General features: G+C 52.7%; 1 protein-coding gene across 19 annotated transcripts in view; it reads right to left on the bottom strand.

Annotated features, from left to right (window-relative positions):
• Positions 1 to 590: 590 nt before the first annotated feature.
• Nfasc (neurofascin) overlaps positions 591 to 16725 on the bottom strand; it is a 176435-nt gene continuing 160300 nt past the window's right edge. For 17 of the 19 annotated variants that reach the window (XM_052736929.1, XM_052736917.1, XM_052736930.1 and 14 more), the window contains 3 exons: positions 11981 to 12112; positions 9675 to 9744; positions 591 to 6446 (listed from right to left, as the gene is read on the bottom strand). In XM_052736929.1, the coding sequence (XP_052592889.1) occupies positions 6215 to 6446; positions 9675 to 9744; positions 11981 to 12112 (434 nt within the window). In that variant the 3' untranslated portion in view covers positions 591 to 6214. Of the gene's footprint in view, positions 6447 to 9674; positions 9745 to 11980; positions 12113 to 16725 lie in introns of those variants that run through there. The other 2 variants (XR_008217892.1, XR_008217891.1) reach the window with 1 other exon arrangement.

Consider the following 16725-nt stretch of genomic DNA (forward strand, 5'->3'; position numbering starts at 1 on the left):
TTCTACCTGGGAACTCTCAGTTCTTTCTACAGAGCAGAACTTCCTGCCAGCTGCTTACACCAGGCTGAGGACAAACAGGGATGTGCTAGTGTCTCCCCATGCACAGAGTGCGGGGATGGGGGTCAGGGAGCCTTTGCCAATTCCTCTCCTTGTCCCAGCTTCCCCAGCATGATGCTTTTTAGGTGGTGTGTGCACACAGCTACACCTAACCAGAAGGCGTCTCCTTGACCATATACATCCCTGTCTCACTCTATGTTTAAAACACAAAATGGTGCAAATGCGTTTTCCAAATAAAGACTAACTGCTGGATGGGGATTTGAACGGCAGAATTCTATAACAGGGAATGCTGCTGGGTGCCTATGGAAAAGCCTTTGGTCCCTCTTTTTGTTGTTGTTTGAAGGCTCCTTCTATATAGCCCAGGTTGACCTTGAACTTACTGTATAGCTCAAATCCTTGGGCCTCTTGCTTCAGCCTCCTGAGGGCTGGGAATATTTACATGCATCACTGTGCCTAAGCCTTAGATCCACTGCTGTTATTAATCCTTTGACATCCCTCTTCCCAAAGAAAAGAAACAAATCAGATGACTCAGGTCCATTTTGAACAACTTTTATTATACGTTTAGTGTTCTCTATACAAAAGAAATCAGTTTTTTTTTTACAGTGATTCAAAAAAATCTGAATAATTTGGCCTTTTCATTGCTCATGCAGTCAGTTTATAAGTCCATGTATTAGACAGTCCTCCATGGCCCAGAAGTCCCTGCTGAAGGTCGTGCATGACACCCTCAGATACACATCTGTCGCTGACGAAGTTGGTTAATGACAATCACTCACAAGAAGGGACGGACATGATGTGAGAAGGATTAAAGTGAGCTTGCCATGGGGAGTTAAAGTGTAACCAATGGAAAAAATATTAGACCAACTCGTGTGTAGGAATGTGGGGCAGGATGGAGACACAGGGAACACCATGTTGGAAGGGAGAGATGTCTACGTGGTTGGGGGTAGGGCAAGAGGTCCTCCAGGATCCAGCATGGTTGAGGGTGGGACCAGGACAGATAGCGGCATGTGACAGGTGACTGATCATCAGCTCAGAAGTTGGCAACGAGCTGGGAAGCTGGGCAGAGGGAAAACACTGACCAAGGACATCACATTTGAGACTCAGAAGAGCAAGCAGGTCAGGGTCATCTGATCTGCAGCAATTTTGAAAAACAAAAACAAAAACAAAAACCAGGAGTGCACAAAATTCTGGATATCTACTCCCAGACTTTTGTGTTTATTGCTTCATGGAAGTCTTTACATCTGCTGAACTCCAGCTCGGCAGATCCCAGGGTGGTAAGCTTGCCTGGGCCCTGCTACCCTTCAGCACCTGCAGACTCTGTGGTCAAGGGCAGAATAGACAGAGACCCCCTCCGTGCCCTCACTTCTGAGGAATACAGTATGCTGAAGGCCTGGTGTGTGATGAAGCAAGAGACACCGTTCTGGGGCCCAGTCCAGGTTTCACAGTAACAAACAACTATGGGCTCATCATTCCACTTTCCGGCCTTGGGCTAGGCAGCCTGGAAGCCCCTGGCTGAGTTAACCCGGGGTTATCACAGACTGGCTGATCTCGGACTCAGGAAAAAGCCTTTTTGTTGTTCACCGGGAGGTTCTGGGAGCATAATGTAGAGAGAGGAGGCAGGGTGATAAGCAGGACAGATCTCAAGCAACACCTGCTGAGGCAGCTGTGGTGGGATGAAAGAACACTGGACACGGAGTCAGAAGGCCCAAGTTCAAGTCCTAATATTACCCTCACTGGCCATCTCTCCCCCGCTGCACTGCCACTTCCTTTTCTGTACAGTGAGTCACTTCAATTAGATCAGCTCTGAGGTTCCTTCACACAGGAATCCGACTCTGTTCTAAGTGAGATGCCTTGGCTCTGCTCCACTTCCGTCTCCCTCTGTGGCAGCAACTGCTCTTATCAGCACATTAGTGTTAAAAGGCATTTGGCCACGGAGCTGCAGGGAAGCTCTGCCCAGCCCACCTGTGTCCCCCAGGGCATCGAAGCTCCTGACACTGGCTCCAGATGTCTTGTTTTGAATGGGGGACTGCCTACATGGGATTCCTAGGCTACCTTGTGAAATTCACCTAAGGACATTTGCTCCAGTAAAAAGGGAGCACTGTGACCCAGCTGGGTGGACCTAGTTCTGGCCATCGGCTTGCACTGGACAGAGGCTGCTGGACTTGGTTGGAGGACACCCCACCCCAAGGTGACAGAAGTGAGGAATGGGCTCTGGGCTGGCATTTGAGCAATAAGTGAGTCTTGGCCTCAGTCCTAGACCACGGAGGGACCAAGAAGTTTTACCTCCACAGAGCAACCGTGAAACAGCCTCACACATAGCAAGAAAACCTTTCTTTCCCCATCATCTTGGGGAGTCAGGCTTAACCAGGGGCTCCCCAGGAGGGGCCAGGAAATGTGGAGGCCTGTTTGTCTCTTCTTCAGATCTCTTCTCTACATTCTGTTCACAGGAATTACAAAAATAAGGCCCAACCTGGAGAATCTCTCCTTTCCCAAAGTGCCCCCTCCCCCAGGCCTTGGTAGCTGATCTCAAGCGAACCAGATATGGTCTCACATTCTGCAAGATGATGTCATGATCTGCACTGTTCCCTCCTGGAAGCACTGCTCTGCAATAGGGTGGAGGACTGCTCCGTGCATGCGCATGTGTATGCACAGGTGTGTGGTGGGTGGGGAGGTTGTCCGGAAACTCTACAAATACCCATGGATGTTTCTATTCCCTTCACAATGCTGTGTTCAGGGAAACCAGGGACATGCTCTCTTATTCCCTTTGTGGGGTGAGTGGAGTCAGCGGCTGACTCTATGCCCAGTGATCATTCCAGACCTTGTTGAGAGGGGGTGGTCCCTCTTCCCCTGACCTCTGGGGGGCAAAGGAAATAGGCAAGGGCAGGAGCCGGCCTGGTTTTCCCTCTAGTGTCAGCTTGGGTCTCTGCACAAGCAGAGACCCATGTATCCTGTTTACCATATCCTAGGCGGGGTGGGGTGGGGTGGGGGGCAGCTGATCCTGACCTGTACCTCGAATCCACCTCTGAACAGGAGTATTCAAAGAGGGGCCAAATGGGGGAGACAGACACCCTAAAGAAGCACAACACTGGCTGCTTAACCCCTGCTCATTTTGACTGCCACGCCCTGCCCAGATTTACTGGCCCAATGGACCAAGTTCTTCTCCCTTGGAAGCCTCTCCCTTCTGACTTGACGCAATCAGTAGTCTAAGCAAACAAGGACACCATGCTCCCAACACTGAGTCCCGCTAACTCATCTACTCATTTCCAGTAATATCAGCCCTGTGTGGGCAGGGGCCACATCTGACCTCACTCATTAACATGGTACTCAGGGCTCAAGCCTTGGCCCAGACTAGATGCTCAAAGAGCATTGGATAAACACCCAGAATCACTGCAAGATGACCGGCAGCCTTCCCCGGCCCCCACCAGACAGGCAAAACACTGGCAGGATTAAGCATCGCTTTGGGATGGCTGCTTGAGATCCAGGTGTAGGGAGGGGCAATACTGGTCTCCTGTTGAGTTGGGGTAGGGTCTGGCGGGCTGTGTGGAAAGTGGCCACTCCCCTCCCTGGAAGAAGCTGCCTCCTCCACCTTGCAGCCTCTCATGGCCGGCCGGAAAGCCTGGTCTGCGGGCACCTGCCATGGTTACTTTACATCCCCAGCCCAGATCTGTCCCTGCCAGGAGAGCTGTGATCAGTGGTGGTTGGCTATCAGCACCCACAAAACAACAGCTTGAGAGAAGAGTTCATAGCCGTCTCTTTATATACAGAGGAGGAGGGTACCGAACACGGCAGAGCTCTGGAATGAGGCACAAAGACAGCCTAAGGATTCACTGCTTCCCTGGACCCTTAAGACCAAAGCAGCCCTCTCCAGGCTATCTATCGGTGGCAGGGATAGCTACGGTGGCATCTAGGAGTCCCTTCCTCTAAAAACCTGCTGTTGGTGCCATGAGTTCCCTAGCTGGATGGTGCCATGTGAAGGAGACCTGAGAAACTGACCATTCTGCCCAGATCCAAAGTGTTTTCTGGAAAGGGTGATCCTTCACTTCAGCTAACAGGCACATTTCACCAACCTTCCCTCCAGGAATGGTGACCTATCCTGCAGCAATGCCCAGCTGCATTCGAGAGTGCTAGAAGAGAGCCGGGGAAGGGGGCTCTGAGCACACCCCCATCCTCAGCCTTCTGCTGTTTACCCTGACCCCTTTCACCATGAGGGCCATCTCTCAGGCCTCCAGGCAGCCAGTGCTGGCCATGGGTTGGGCCAAAGGACCATGGCACACTCTCCGGTTCAAACATGATTGGCTCATCTCTGGGATATGGTTTCTTACCTGCAGAGAGTGTGTGCCTCTGGGCTTGACCTTCAACCGGACGCTGATCAAGTGATACAAGCTTTGCTAATACCTCTGTGGCTTAAACATATGGCAAATGATGCTTTTGGAAAGTCTCTGAAGGGCACAGCCCTGGTCCTGCCTAGGCCCCTGACTAGTATACTGCTCAAGTTGGAGGCCATGCCGGTGGCAGGTGATCCGTTCGCCGTGGTCCACCTTGCCCTCCCACAACTGCCTCAGCTGCAGATGCAGCTACAGGGCGACACTCTGGCTCAAAGATCTCCCATCTCTTTGTGTCGCCGAGGCAAGGTACCTTTGGTTTCAAAAGTGGATTAGGTGGGGGATGAAGGCAGCACCTTCAGGCTGAGATCTGCAGGCCTGCGAGTGTCTCCATTAGGGTGGTGGGGGGTAAGGGCGTGTGTGGAGTGGCTGCTTCCGGTCCCAGGGGGACACTTGCATAGGCTGCCCTGGTCCCGAGACATACATCACTGGAGGCATCAAGGCTTGCAGAGTAGGGCTAGGGATCTGGGAACTGCAGGGTTAGATCAGCGCTGCATAAGGCATACGAAGAGCTTTGCGTCCTTCCAGGCAGGGGCATCAGAGCACTATTAGTACGGTGCACCTCAGGGTCCCCTGATATGTATGTGTACCCTAATGAAAGGACAGAGAGGCTCAGTCTGGGGGCAGCAGATCCCCATTCATATACCATGTCAAACACAAGTCAATGTCAGACACAATTGAGCAAGGAGAGGATGGGAGGGGGAGCAGCATTGTTACCCCCAGATACACCAGCCATGCTCCTGTATCACAGGGATCCAGCTCTTGGAGGGTAGCAGCATAGACCCTGACTGGGTGGGCAACTGTGGTCCTCTCTCCTCCACTCTGGGCTTCACTGCCAGAGACAAAAGAGGTCCAAACCCAGCCCTTGTTTTTCTCCAGCGGTTTGCTCTGTTACCCAGGAACCACGTTCTCGCTTCTTTCTGCATGGGGCTCAGTCACCACAATCCTTCTTATCAGGATCTATTCTTCTTCCTCATCTTCTATGCAGCTCACTCTCAGACTCTCGGGCAGCAGGGGCAGAGTAAAGATGAGGAGCGAGAGGTAAACACCACTCCCAACCAAACCAGAGCATGGCGAGGAGTCCTGCCCACCCTCTCCCTGCCAAAAAAACACTGTCATTTTCCAGAAAGGAGCCAAGCCCAGCATGGACAAGGCCGAGGCAGATGGGCGGGGAGGTGGGGGCGGGGGGAGGCATATGGCGAAAGGCATCCTTCGGAAACACACTGGCCCGGTGGCAGCTTGAATACTACAGATTTTCTGCATGTTGTGTTATGGATCAATCCTTTTTGCCTATCTTTTCGTTTCCTGGGGGAGAGCCCACTTATTCTTTTTCCAGGGACATTTTTTTTTTTTCAAAAGTAAAAGAAAATGGAGACAATGGGTTGGAAGGAGAAGATGCACAAAGCAAAAAAAAAAAAAAAAAAAATGAAGACAGTGAAAAGATTGTAAGTAATAGAAATGGATACGCATGTGCTGAGATCAAGGGTGGCCATGGTGGTGGAACGCTCAGGGTGGCCATGAGATAGGGCAAGCAACTAGGGCTCCCTCCGATGAGCGTAGCTCTAGCTTTCCCATCTAGTGACACCCGAGGGCGTTGGGGCATCACTGGGAGGGGGTGGTGGATAGCTGGGTCGCCGCTGGTCCTCACAGCTCGGCAGACCCCCATGTGGTACCCTTGTCCCTGAAGGTGCTTGTGGCTTGGCGGTGGGTCTGCGGTGGCTGTGTCCCCCCTTCTCCCCTCCTACTTGCAAAGCAGTGCTGTGACCGGGGACGCTCCATCAGGCCAGAGAGTAGATGGCATTGACAGGCGACGTGGCCTCGGAGCTCTCATTGCCCTCGGTCTCCTCCTTGTCCTTTTTGACTGTGTACTGGCCGATGAAGGAGCCGTCTTCGTTGAACTGGCCCTCGCCACCTTCCCCGTAGTCCACCAGGCTGTCATCACTCTCCTGCTGCTTGATGGTGCCGTCCAGAGACGTCTGGCTGCCCTGCAGAGGCTTGTTGTCCTCATCACTGGCCACAGAGAGAGTCAGAGTCAGGCCCAGACTGGCCAGCACTGCCCAAAAGCAGGTGGGGTGGGATAGGGCAGCTGGCTTCCTACCAAGCACACAGTGCAGGAGGATGAGACTTGGAGATCATCCACTGTCTACCCGCCCTTGCCCAGTAGACTCTATAAAAGGGAAACTGAGGCATGTAGAGGACCAGCATCTTCCCCAAGGCAGATGGCACGTTGGAGAAGATGCTAATGCTTTGCGCCTAGCAAGTAAAAGAGGTGGGGAGGTGGGAGGGAGGAACACTCAGAGAAGCATGTGAGGCCTGCTAATTTGAGAAGGCCCTAGCAAGGCTATTAGCCCCTTCAAGGTCTTCCTGGGTGACAAGAGTTCCAGGTCTTGGAGATATAGTAGCATTAGCCTACAAGGGCAGATGCCCAGCCCATATATCAGCTATACTCTCTAGGACAGTGGTTTTTCTTTCTTTCTTTTTTTTTTTTCCAGAGCTAAGGACCGAACCCAGGGCCTTGCACTTGCTAGACAAGTGCTCTACCACTGAGCTAAATCCCCAACCCCTAGGACAGTGGTTTTTAACCTGTGGGTCACAACCATTAGGAAACACATAGTTCTAACGGTCTTAGGAGCCCCCATAATGGTTGGGGGCTCACTGCTTGCTCCCCATAAATGGTTGGGGGGCTCCTACGACCATTGGAACTATGTGTTTCCCAATGGTTGTGACTCACGGGTTGAGAACTGCTGCTCTAGGATACTAGGTGCTGTTCCTCTAAGCTTGTGTGGTGCCCTTCCTCCTGGCTGGAAGATCGCTTGACAGACAGACCAGGTGCTGCTGGCTACATTTCACAGGTGACACAGGCTCCCAGGCAGGAAGCAGCTGTGGGCCAGCTGTGGAGGTCTAGAGGCCTGCAGAAGGAACCACAGTGGTTCCAGGTGGTCTGAGCAGATACACCACGCCCTCTACACTCCTAGTCACCTGCTCTTCCCTCGCTAAACTGTCAATTTAACAGTATGTTTTAGCAGCAGCCTCGGGTAGACGGTGACCAGGGAGGGGCCTTAGATGGAGCTGGAGTGGAGCATGAACAGATGGGGCCAGCTTGCCAGGCAGGTGGCTAGACCAGGCACTCTTCCATTCAAGCCTCCTGAGGAAAGTTCCATTCTTCTAGACCAAGGTCCCTTTCCTCTTCAGAGTCCCACATGCTGAAGTCTCTGACTCTGCTGGGCTGTCTCTGCCCAGGGGTGCATTTAGCTGAAGTCCCTGGACCCTGTACAGGAATCCCCTCAGACTACCTAATGCAGCGTTCATGCCCTGCAGTGGCACATAGGGTGAACATACACCCCTTTTACTTGCTAGCCCCAAAGCATGAACATTGCTTTGCCCAGGCAAGCAAGGCTGAGATGAAGTGCAAAGGCAGAGGCGGGTTCCTTGACATGAGCAGAGGCATGTCCTGTAGTCACAGGCCATGGCTGTTCCAACTTCTCTTGAGTTTAGCCAGGGTTTAGCCAGGTCACAGAACCACTGGCCCATTCCGGCCATACGCTGGGTGAATGTTACCTACTGTGGTGGCCGATCTGTGTGCTCTGATGGCAGTGTCACAGAAGGACACTGGCAGAGTGAGGCAAGGGGATCTTCACGGCTGAGTTGAGTTTGGGCAGGAAGTGAAACTCTTTACAGTCAGATCCTTCCTGTCAGGCTTCCCGCCCCCGTCACAGGCCACCGCAGAGCATGAACACTCCATTAGGTGGTCTGAGGGATTCCTGTACAGGGTCCAGGGACTTCAGCTAAATGCAGCCTGGGCAGAGACAGCCCAGCAGAGTCAGAGACTTCAGTATGTGGGGACTCCTGAGAGGAAAGGGACCTTGGTCTAGAAGAAGGGGATTTTCCCTGTGTGGCTCATGACTCTTAACTTTCCTTGCTGGCAGAACCAGCATGTAGGGAAAGCAGAGCTGTTGGCTTTCCCAGACCTAGAATGGGACTTTCCTCAGGAGGCTTGGATAGAAGAGTACCTGGTTAGCCACCTGCCTGCCTGTCTACCCTACCGCCCCCTAGAGCTGCAAGGTCCAAGAGGACGGACACAGGGAAGGGGCAGGTCTCATGAGAAGGGTATCCAGCAACAAGGCCAAGAACAGAGCGGGAGAGCTCACTGCTTGCTCCCAGGCACATTCCCTTAGAAACTTAGTTCTCCTGACTTCCTAATTTTAGCCGTTCCCCAGTAGGATTCTTGAACTCATTCAGTGCAGGTTCTAGGAGCAGAGCCCACAGAGCCAAGGCTGGCCCAGAGGACAGAAAGGTGAAGGTGGAAACAGCTTGTCCCGTGTTCACCCCCACTCCATTGGGCTGCACCCAGGGCATGGAGAAAAAAAAGCCCACAGCCTTTTAACTGAGGGCCAGAGGTAGATCTCAGCCCCCAGGGAGGCTAGACGCTGCCAGGTGATCCCAGGACAGCCAGGGGGGAGGAGGAGGCGGCTCTCACAGGGATGTCAGGCTGATGGACAGCTGCAGCCATAAGCTGCCAGCTGGCTTCTGGGCAGGCAGCAGCTCCCTACCCATTGACCTAGTGCTGTCTGCCAGGCTCCTGAAGAGCAAGTAGTAGAGGCTTAGAGAGGAGGGGAGGTCAGTGGGGTGGATGATGGGGTGACCTGTGCACAGAGTTAACAAGGCTAGGGTGTGGAAGGAGGGTTGTTTTCTGATATTTTTTCTCCCAGCCCAGATGGTCTTGGATGAGATTCCATGATCTACCCTGACCCATTCCAGAGCTCCGAATATACTGGCCATCCAGATGGGCCAGTGACAACATGGCAAATCTCGACTGAAAGGTCTGTTCAGATCCGAGAGGGAGTGCGGGCACCGGACAGAAGGACGACCTGGCAGTCCAGCCCGAGCTCCTTCAGCTTCCTCCTAGCTCTGCCACCAGCTCACAGATTGGATCATTCATTATCTTGGGGGCTAGGAGTGGGGTGCTGGCCAGAAGGAGGCCTGATGGTCAAGCTTACTACACAGAAAAGGGGCCCAGGGCTCCTTTTGAGCGGAAAAAGTGGAAAGAAACAAATAGGAAACCCTGTCCAGTCGTGGGTACCAGGGCTTCTCAGCCTCTCGGAGTGCAAACGCCCAGCCAAATGCCTGCCCCCAAGGGAAAAGCATCAGTCCTGTGGCCTGGAGGGATGTGGACACCGTGGCCCAGTGGCTGCTGTGAGCAGCAAGGACAGTTACCCAGGGGGTAAGGAGATCAGTCACCTGTAGTCAAATGAGCCATCTTCTTCTTTGGGGTCTTCAGGGCCCAGAGGGACATCCTTCTTTTCTCTCACTGGTCGGTAAAGAGAAGGGAAGACAGACAGACAGATGGGATGATTAAGAAGGATGTCTCTATTCTCCAGGGTGCTTCTGAACACACAGCCCAAGGACATCATCACCTTGGGGGCTGGAGAGATGGCTCAGTGGCTAAGAGCACTTGCTGTGCAAGCTTGAGAGTCCGAGTTTGAGTCCACAGCACCCATGTAAAGAGGCAGGTGTTGCTGTGTGTGCCTAAAACTCTGGAGCTGTGGGGCTGGACACAGGACTCCTGGGACTAGCCTAGCTCCAGGCTCAGTGAGAGACCCTGTCTCAAAGGAATAAGGCAGAGAATGACAGAGTAGGGCAGCCAACACCCTCTTTTGGTATCTGGGTACAAGTGCTCGCACCACATACACCGCACTCCAGACACCATCTTGGGCTCAGTGACAGTCAATGACAAGCTTCCTTTTAACAAAGCACTATCAATGCCCCAGGCTCAATCAGTTGCTGATTCTGCCTCCTTCACACCCCAAGAGGTCTTTACACCCCAGCTGACAAACCTCTCAGCTCCCTGCCATTTCTCCATCAAACTGTCCTAACATACCAGAGATGTCATCCTTTTCTCTGCCAAAGGCAAATGCTCCTTTGTTCGGGCCTTTCTCAGTTTGCTCTGCATTAGAATTATCTTATATATTTCCTCACTGGTGACAGAAGTTAGCTTTCTCCTTCAGGGTGGGGGACTGTGTTTCTCCAAAGCTCCGAGCAGAGTGCTTAGAAGGAGGCTGCTTCCTATGTCTGTGGGATGAAAGTGCTCTCTTAGGAGCCTCTTGCTGGCTCCCACTCCCTATTCAGCTTCTGGGATGATGACATCCAAGGCCTGTCCTGCTGTGCTGTGGTGGGTCCCTCTGAGCTAGTTGTAATGTTGAAGACAGTTATCTTTCCCCCTGTATTCTTAGCATCGGGGACAGAGCCTGGCATACCATAGGTGCTTCCATGAGGGACTTTGTGATGCCTGAATGGGACAACCAACCCATTTAAGAGGAGAGAACAGGCCACAGGATGAGCAGTTCCAAGAAGACTAAAAACTAGAGTCCATGCCCTGGTTCCTGGGTCGCTTGTCTTCTCACTGTATGAGGTGCTTACCCCAAAGTCGGGGGGAAGGGGGCTGGCTTGAGAGAACTGTCTGGGCTGGGGCACTTTCTGGGCAAAGGCAGGCTCTAAGTTTATCTGGTGAATTCCTCAAGGGTCCAGGTCCCCCTGACTCAGTAGGTCCCCCCATGTCTGGACCTCTATCCAGCTCTGGCTTTCTCTCTTGCAGAAGAAAAACAGCCTAAATATAGTGGAACGAAGTGAAAGAATTCACTGCTCACCAACAAGGAACTCAATTCCTGCCCTCCCTCACCTAGCAGCGGCAGAGCTTCAGGACCCAAGGGTCTGTGGGTACTGGGCAGCGAACGAAGGAGACTCCATCTTTCCTCCTCCTACCTGCTTCATTTGAGTTAGCCCGCCCCAGGAGAAAGGAGCATCTGGGGAATGTGTTTGGTGCTGGGGCTCTAGGGCGGAAGCAGTTTCATCCTTCACTTCAACAGGGTGGCTACTCTCAGGTTATCTGTCAACCCATCTCCTGTTACCTTACCCACCCTGTCACAGTCAGATTTGCCCATTTGAAAAAAAAAATCATTATTTTCTGAAACAAGAATGGAGAGGTCCTTGTTTTTGACACTGAAGGCCCTTGAGGTATAGAAAAGACATGTTTCTGTGGGACTTTAAGGAAGGGCCAGGGTGTCATAGCATAGCCTGTCCCCAGAGCTGCTAAGTCTGTGGTGACAGGCACTGTGAGACAAGCCTCAGCAGGGCGTGGCCCACCACGTGGATTCTCTCTTGATTATGCTGCTTCTGCCTAGCCCCCTACTCTCCGTTTCCAACATGGCCACCTCACTTCCCTATCTCTGCCCTGACAAGGCGTCTTAAGTCTTAACGACTCTCAGAGTGAAGAAAGCCACTTTGCCGAGCAGATAGGAGATGAGTCAAGGGAAGGCAGGCCACCTCAGTAGGAGCCAGGGTTCCTTCCATGCCTCCCTGGAGCAGCCTAGGCTGCAGCGTCCATTCACCCGGGGCAAATACAATCAACTCAGTTGTTTGCTGGCAGCTTCTAAGAAATAAGCCAAATGTGCCACCAGCCTGGGAGAGTAGAGCCCAGAGACCTGGATCTGGTGGGGGGCCTGGTGACCCACAGGAGGGAGGGCCTGACCACCTGCCCCTCATCTCACCTGGGTACTTGCCACCGCGGCTCCTCTTGATGAAGCAGACGATGAGCAGGATCAGCACCAGAAGGGCGATGGCACACATGAGCCCGATGAACCAGCCCTGGGTGGCGATGTCTGCCTGGTTATTGGTGTAAGCTGGCGGGGAGGGTGGGAAGCAAACCGTGAGCCACTGCTTGGGGAGTGGGTGAGGAGGAAGGTGGGGGAGGCACACAGACAGCTACCGGGCAGGTTTGTCCTAGAGCCTATTGCTACCACCTAGCTGCCCTGCTCAAGGGACGAAAGAAAACGGTTAAGGAACGAAAAGAGGCAAAGAAAAGGGGTGCAGGGAGCGGAGAAGCAGAAGGCAGAGCAGGCCCTGTAGGATGGAGACGTTTGCTAAAGAGAAGGCACGGCATTGCATGAGATTGCACGCGCTGACCACAGCCCGGGGAGGCTGGGTGATGGCGCGGGGCAGCACAGTTCTGGCGAATGGGCCTGCGTGGTACCTGTCAGGGGGCTGAGCATGGCCACGCTGCTTAACCCTGCTGGAGGACACCCTGCGGGCGGGCACAGCCTCTTCGTCCACCAGGCTTTGGCAGCGGCTCCTGAGCCAGATGGAGGTTCAGGGGGCCCTGTGCCTTTTCAAGTCTCCCCAGGCTGGACTGTGTGCTCCCTGACAGCAGGCAGATAATTCAGGCCCAGGTGCCCAGGTCAGGCAGGCAGGGAGGTTGGGTCTGCGACTTCAGGTCACCTCCCAGGGAACTGCTCCTGGTGGGCTGTGACAAGCCAACCTGCCTTCTTTTCTGTGGAGATCATCTCACAGATCCCTTTGTGGTCTTAAGGGAATACAGGTGTATGGAAGGGCAGGAGCCCAAGAGTCCTTTGATGGTGTCCATGATGTCCAGGGCCTGGGGATTTGGGTTTGTGGGAGATTGTGCTGAGTACCCACTCACCCTTCTTTCTGTAGACTAGAGGCCAAAGGGGATAGTTCCTGAAACACAGCCTTTCAGGGGACCTGAGACTCAAGAAAGGAAGGATCCAAGGAATGTGACATACCCAGGGAGCCCAGAGCAGGCTTGGGAGCATTAGGCAGCCCATGGAGTGAGTCACAGCACCATGCCTCCTCCTAGGAGACACACTGGACCTGTGACACCCTGTGCCCTAGCTCCTGGGTACATTTTACCCTTTGCCTGTGTAGGATACAGACACTGTCTTACAGTCTTCTCAGGGCCAAGCCAAACACATCGTACCAAGAAGGCTCTCTCCACGAACACCTTTAAGGAGTGAGGAGCAGGCCCTCGGTGGGGCCTCAGTCCTAGCTGCAAAGTAGCTGAGCCCACAAGACCTGCGGCTGTTATCACCTTGATCTGTAGATGCTGTGGAGAAAAGGCCCAGCTGTTTCCGTTCCCGCTCCTGTCTGCTGTTCCCCACGCAGCAGCCCCAGACCACACAAGGTGTTAAAATACTCCCTTGCTTCAACTCTTCCAAAACTCCTAATTGCTCTGAGAGGACACCCAACATTCCTCGTCCAATCAGGCTCTGACAGAGAGCTGACCCTATCACCTGGAGCTCCGCGTCCCTCTCCATATTCCAACCCCTCAGCCACTTACTTGCGTTCCTGCCTCTGGACCTCTGCACCGGCCGCTCTTTCTACTGAGAAAGATCAGTAAGTCTCTCAGCAACGACTTCACTGTTTAGCTCTTGCCCCAGAACTAGAAGAACACACAGACCCACCCCATCACAACTTCACCTCATCGTTTTGCTGGACTTTGCTGCTCAGGGTCCAGTAGTCCTGTTAACCTCCCTCCTTGCCCTCTACACTGCCCACCCCTCCCCGGCATCCTTTCCTGGACCTGGAAATCCCGAACCTGCATGGCCTCTGCAGCTGTCCCCTCCTTATGTCTCAAAGGTCTTCCCTTCCCCTTTCTCCCCCTCCAGAGTTTCATTGGGATGCAACACCTTGGTCCTTTGTTCCTGTAAGGACCCCTGGACTCCCAGCAGGTTCAATTTCTTCCTCTTTTCTCTCTTCTTTCTGTGTCTTAAAACACAACCCTGGAGGACCGGTCAGACCTTCTGAGATGGCCCATGTCCTGTTCTGATTAGTTGGACCCATCATCTCTCAGGGCCTCTAGGTCCTGCCAAGTCTGCTCCCCACTCACAGGAAGCTGACTTCAACTGCTCTAACGGCCATGTCTCAGCTACTGTTTCAAAGTGAGCTGACCGCTCCCACACCTACCACTGCACCCTGACTCTGACCTCAGGCAAGTCTTGACTTCTAGTTGGCACTCGTTTTAATCATTTCTTGTACCCACAGCCAACTCCACAGCTGTGAGTCCAACACTCTTCCCTAACCTCCTGGCCTGAATTTCCATGCCTGTTCCACATCTAAGGACTGTTTTCAGTCCCTCCAAAATAACTCTGATATACAACGTGCAGCACCCATGGGTGCGATGGCGTTAGCATGACCACTCCCATGTTATCCAGAGAATGCCTCTCTTCTTTCCTGCCACACGGAATTCAAGCCTGTCTGGCCTTCTTCCTGCCTTGTCCCCACCCTACCTACGACTCTAGACCGTGCCCCTCTCTTCTGAGCACCTCTCACATTCTCTCCCCTCCAGGCCTCTCTGGTCACTCCAATTTACACCTTCTCTGGACTATGCTCTCACTCTCCCTCGTCCACACAAATTAACATTTAATTGTTCTGTCTCCTGGGTCCTGGTTTCCAATTGTGCTGCTCCAGTCTTGAGAACAGGGCGTCTTGAACCTCCCAGTACCCAGCATAATGCGATCACTTAACAAGGGACCGGTGACCACTTGCAGATGAACACATCCACTGAATCCTGCTGTAAGAAAGATAATCTGGGAGCCCACTCTCAGTTTTCCCCATACCAGCCAGTGGCCACATGGGTCCTCCTGTCTACGTACCATGCCTAGGCAGTAGGTGGGGGGATTACTTCACTTGTGTTTGGACAGTGGCACCCATAGTTTGCAGAGAGGTTGGTTTGCATCTCTGCAACCACCCGCTTGCACCCCCATCTACCCTGTGTTTGTTCTGATACTCTGGCAGCCATCTCCACGACATGCCCTCTCTCTTCAGAAAGAAGGTCACGGTGCCTGGGGAAAGTGGTTACGGGGGCGGTTTACAGAGCAAAGGAGCGCTCCACCCCTGACAGTACCAGGCGAAGTTGAAATGTAGCTTCCGACTTGATTGAAAATGTAAAAAATGAAAATTCTCGCGAACTTCAGACACAAAACCAAGTGGGGTCAACTGACTACACCTTACTACAAAGTAAGTTGGTGTCTCAAGAACAGAAAACAGTAGAACATTAGAATGATCCCAGCTTGGACCGAGAGGGAGTCATTTTAGCGAGGCTCTGGAGTTGCTACCCCAATGCCACACTCAATTGATCTGCTAAACTGGCATTGAGATGCTAACACTGTCAACCTTCAGAGACACCATTTATACTCCCCACCTCCAACCGGAAGTGACGGGGGCTGCTCTTCTTCCACCTTGGGCCTGACAAGCACAGGCCCAAATGCCTCTTGCCCTGGACTGGAAGCTTTCACATTCAAGCCTTCTAAGCCACACCTGAAGCAAGACTACTCTTCCCAGTCATAGCCAGAGTAACTTTGCCTTGCAGCAAGCTTCCACCTAACTACTCTATATACCACACTTCGCAAAATAAGCCAGCCTTCCCATGGCTGGGCAGTGTTTTCTGAGACCAGGATAGAGTACGCAGAAACATAGCTTTCTCGGTCTGTGCCGTATGTCTGAGCCTGTAGTCACCCTACCGCCCTGACCCTGGCTAGTGCACTGAAACCACACTGCATCAATCCTGCTGGAGACTCAGAGTCCTATCAAGTACTAGGCTTGGTAAGAGGGGCAGTTGGCAACTTGGGGAAAACGCATCTGTCCATAGTCGTCCACCACTCTGCCAATGACGGCTAATAAACTCATTTAAACATAGCATGAACGAGTCAATCTATGGACTTTGGTGCCAATTCCAATTTGGGGCAGGTGTTAATTTTACTTCTCCCTGGAAGAGTTCATGCAACCTCCAACCTAGTTTTGAAACATGGGAAATTCATTTGCTAACCTGACAGTTCATTCAACTCCCATGTCTAGCTGGAGGAATCTGGCTTGGCCATACACAACAGGCTCATCACTGCGAGTCATTCTCTAAATGGATGAACAAAACAGTGATGACTTTGCTGCACACACAACGTGGCTGCTCTCCCTCAAGCGCCATGTCACCTTTCTCCATACAACCTGTCTCATCCTGCAGTCTCTCTGGCCTCCATGATGTCCGCTCTGCCTGCTGCCTGCTTCCAATGCATGCCAGCCTCTGCATCCCAGCAGTGAAGCATGGATGGGCCCGTTAGAGTCTCAGATCACATATTTGTGGCCCCTCAGGTTCTAGCTTCAGAAGCTTTAATAAGGAGGTGATTAAGTTCCCAATGGGATCCTTCTGGCGAGGGTTAGAAATCCTGTTAGCGTTCCCAGAAGTCCCTTCTCCTTCCTTCCTGAACCACCACAGCATGTCATCTACAGACTAAAGTGATGGTCTGTGGTTGACTAAATGACCTGTGGTCAGGGCCCAGAGACGTTCAGAAAGCTTTACTTGGATGAAACACAGAGATCTGGGGGTGTGTGTGGGCTTGCCTCTGGAGTCCACCTACAGGAAACTTTTGACATGTGTTTACAGTCACACACATACACTTCAGAGATGAAAATATTTCCCTTTCCTCATGGGGTTTGCACACAGTAG

The sequence above is a fragment of the Peromyscus californicus genome, unplaced genomic scaffold (genome assembly GCF_007827085.1).
Source record: "Peromyscus californicus insignis strain IS unplaced genomic scaffold, ASM782708v3 Scaffold_14__1_contigs__length_90479793_seg_2, whole genome shotgun sequence".
Classification (NCBI taxonomy): Eukaryota; Metazoa; Chordata; class Mammalia; order Rodentia; family Cricetidae; genus Peromyscus; species Peromyscus californicus.